Source organism: Sitophilus oryzae, unplaced genomic scaffold (genome assembly GCF_002938485.1).
Source record: "Sitophilus oryzae breed Bouriz unplaced genomic scaffold, Soryzae_2.0 scaffold_1177_pilon_pilon, whole genome shotgun sequence".
Taxonomy (NCBI): domain Eukaryota; kingdom Metazoa; phylum Arthropoda; class Insecta; order Coleoptera; family Curculionidae; genus Sitophilus; species Sitophilus oryzae.
The window spans coordinates 2,218,230-2,222,235 of NW_022145812.1; the positions used below are offsets into that span (position 1 = coordinate 2,218,230).

At 35.6% G+C, this 4,006-nt stretch overlaps 1 protein-coding gene across 1 annotated transcript; it reads left to right on the forward strand.

Annotated features, from left to right (window-relative positions):
- The first annotated feature begins 510 nt into the window (after positions 1-510).
- LOC115889621 lies at positions 511-2,445 on the forward strand. The gene has a single exon (XM_030909673.1). The coding sequence runs from the start codon at positions 511-513 to the stop codon at positions 2,443-2,445; it is 1,935 nt and encodes a 644-aa protein (XP_030765533.1).
- The last annotated feature ends 1,561 nt before the right edge of the window (positions 2,446-4,006 follow it).

Sequence of the window (4,006 nt, forward strand, 5' to 3'; positions counted from 1 at the left end):
GAAAACAACAGAACCAAATGTTTATAAAAAATGAAAAGAAATTCTACAAAACGTTAACTTCAACCAACTCCCCTGAACAACTGAATTCTGTGCAGAATAATACCTCGGACACCCATTTTCAAGAGTACTGGGAATCCATATGGGCTAGTAATGAAGATGCTGATTTAACTGCACCGTGGCTGACAAATGTTGAAAGAGCAACGCAAAACTTAACAGATATGCCACAAACAACTTTTACTGATATGGATGTTAGTCAGGCTCTAAAGAAAGCAAAAAATTGGAAGGCCCCTGGATACGATCAAATCCATAACTTCTGGCTCAAGAAATTCACAGCTTCTCATGAATCCACTTACACGTTGCTTTACAAAAGCGCTTAATGATCCCACTACGCTACCAAGACACATTTCTGAGGGTATTACCTACCTTATACATAAAAAAGGAGATCAGAATAATCCACATAACTATAGACCCATTACATGCCTCTCGGTCTTCTACAAGCTACTAACAGCTATGGTAAATGATAAAATATACCAGCATTGTGAAAGCAACAACATTTTCGCCTTCGAACAGAAAGGGTGTATAAGAAAAGCAATGGGGTGCAAAGAACAACTGTTGATCGATTCTGTAATTATGAAAAAAGCGCAGGCTCAAAAGCGTAATCTACATACTTGCTACATTGACTACTCCAAAACCTTTGACTCCATACCACATAACTGGCTCCTCAAAATACTTGACATCTACAAAATTTCCGACAATGTAAAAGCAATGCTTACATATATAATGAAATTATGGAGAATCACGCTCAAACTTAATAACAAAAACATTAGGAAAGGTGACATCAGGTGTGGAATATATCAAGGAGATTCGCTCAGTCCTATGTGGTTTTGTCTGGCATTGAACCCTCTGTCCCAACTACTTAACAACACTAATGCTTGTTTCAGGATAAAGATGAGAGACCGAACTGGATATAGTCACTTGCCCTACGTGGATGACCTTAAACTATACGCCGAGTCTAAACAACAGCTTGAGTCTCTACTAACAGTGACACAACAATTTAGTGACGATATAAAGATGAATTTTGGTCTAGATAAATGTGCTACAATAGAAATAAAGAAAGGACACGTGGTGAAGACCGAGGAAAATTTTATGAATATACCTTGTCTCGAACCTGACGATACCTACAAATACCTTGGCATACAACAAAATCTTGGAATCCCCCATACAAATCTTAAGAAAGAGGCCATGGAAAAGTATAAAAGCCGTCCCACTAAATTGCTAAACACAAAATTAAACTCCAAGAACCTGACAAGGGCCATTAATTGCTGGGCAATTCCAACACTCTCATACTCCTTCGGAATTCTAAAATGGTCTGACACCGATCTAGACGAACTAGATAAAACAACACGAAGAACGCTTACAAAATTCCGCTGCTTACATCCCAATTCATCCATCCAACGACTGTACATACCACGCAGCGAGGGTGGACGTGGACTGCTCAACATTAAATCTCTTTGCAAATCACAAGAACGTAAAATGAGAGAATACTTTTTACAACACACTCACCCAAATATCCAAACAGTAGTCGAACATGACCAAGCATATACACCTCTCAATCTAGCTTCCCCACAACTTGAGTTTCAAATAGAATCACATTCAAGTCGAATAAATAATTGGGAAGAGAAGATATTACATGGAAAATATCCTTTACAACTAGCTGCTGCTCACATTGATAAGACAACATCAATCTCTTTCTTAAAGTATGGTAATCTACACCCTGAGACAGAAGGTTTCATGCTGGCAATCCAAGACAGGATCATGAGAACTAGAAATTATGAAAAGCACATCCTGAAGACGGACACCATTGATGTATGTCGAAAATGTGCTAAACCGGGTGAAACCATCGAACATATTACTGGTGCGTGCTCCGCCCTTGCAGACACCGATTACCTCTGTCGACATAACCAAGTGGCTAAGATTATACATTCGCACTTAGCATTAAGGTGCAAACTAATAAAATCGTCGCTGCCATATTATAAATATACACCTGATGCAGTTTTGGAATCCGACCAACATCTATTATACTGGGACCGACCAATCATAACTGATAAAACTGTGGATTACAACCGTCCGGACATCTTGCTTATCAATAAATCTGAAAAAGTAGCATGGATTATTGACATCGGAATTCCACTCACGCACAATATATTCAAAACAGAACAAGAGAAATGTAGAAAGTATATTAACTTAGCTATAGAGGTAAAACGCATTTGGAACCTAAAGAAAGTCAGTATTGTGCCCGTCATAATCTCCACCGAAGGAGTTTGTACCACCAATCTTTCACCTAACTTGGCTAAATTGGAACTACAAAAAGGCCTACGTTATCCCATGCAAAAGGCCGTAATTTTACAAACCTGCCATCTAGTTCGTAAGTTCCTATCAATATAGACAGGATGAAGTGAATTCTTCCTCTGCTTATATATCGCCCGACATGAAATGTTGAGATTAAAAAGAAAAGAAAAGATAATAATAATATGTTTATTTGCAGTACCAATTACATTTACATAAGTTTTTACAAATAAATATTTATTCTACTGATACGCAAAAAGGAACTGAAAAACAATTATAAAAAGATTTAGTTCAGTTCCCGCTTTTTTTAATAATATATAAAGTAATGTGTATACTGAGTATGTGTTTACGGTTTCTCTCTTAATCTATTAATACTTGCTATTCATCAGCTGACTGTTAAACTGATGTCAAACAGCGCCCTCTAGCTACCACGAAAAAAATTGTGGAAACAAAATTTATACTGGAGATCATTAAGGAAGAAAAGCTCTTTTAAACGATAGTTTGTTTAAATCGCGCAACCTAAACCAGAGTTATCCTTATTTCAATAAAAGCAAGTTTAACCTTTCCCCACCACTTTATTTTATGAGATAGAGCAAAATACTCTATATCAAAAAAAATACAAATTTATCGATGATTACAATAGTAATATTTAAAATATTAGTTCACCTGCATATTTTTGAGAAAAACCCTGTTTTCTGATTGGCTATTAGAGAAACGCCCCCTAGCGAGCATTTTTCGAACTTGAAAGTAATTTCCAGCGATTTCTCTTGGTCTACGATAAGTAGTTTCTGAGATACAGCCGGCGTCCATTCTTAGTTGGCCACCCGGTACCTAGTAACTGAAGTCTAGTTACAGCTCTAGCCTCTAGCAATAGTTTTCAGTCTTTTTTTTTGTTTTTCTCTGTTTGATTATAAAATTGAATGTTATAGAATTTTTTAGAATTTTCAAATATCAACGACAGCTCAATTTACGTAAAAAAATAAAGTTGAAAGATATTATATGTTAGCATTTCGGCGGTATTTGGTGTGTAAAATACAGTATGCCGCCCGCAACGACAAATTAATTCAATGTTCCACCGGTATTTATAGATATAGAAATACCATGCCGCCGGATGGCGGTATTTTTTATACATTAACAATACCGCCAGCGTCGGTGGTTCTTTAACCACTGCTAAAAATATAGTGCAAAAACGTTTCAAACCATCTTCAAACGAATTTCATATTTTTATTGCATTACAGACTATTCTACTGGGCGACAGTGGCGTAGGAAAAACATCTTTACTGGTCAAGTTTGACACTGGGAGATTTGAATCTGGAAAATTTTCTGCAACAGTGGGGATCGGTTTTACGGTGAGTTTAAGTTATTCAATAGATCCATTTTAGAATAATGCAGTATATTATTTACTTATTTTAGAATATTATTGTGTAATACTGTTTCATAAATTACCTACATAGTATACATTTACTTTTTCTACCACTTTAAAACAACATAACTTATTAATAAAAAAATGACACATTAGAAAATATGCCACTAATCAAGATGATAAATTGACACAAAAATGCTGAAAATAATAATAATAATAAATATACGTTCTAAAATTTAATTATTTTGAATTTATGAAACTGCTCAGAGTAGTAGAGTAATAACACAGATTATACAG

Bases quoted from the DNA above. Each gene is read 5' to 3' on its own strand.
- LOC115889621 (XM_030909673.1), top strand. From the start codon at position 511: ATGGTAAATGATAAAATATACCAGCATTGTGAAAGCAACAACATTTTC.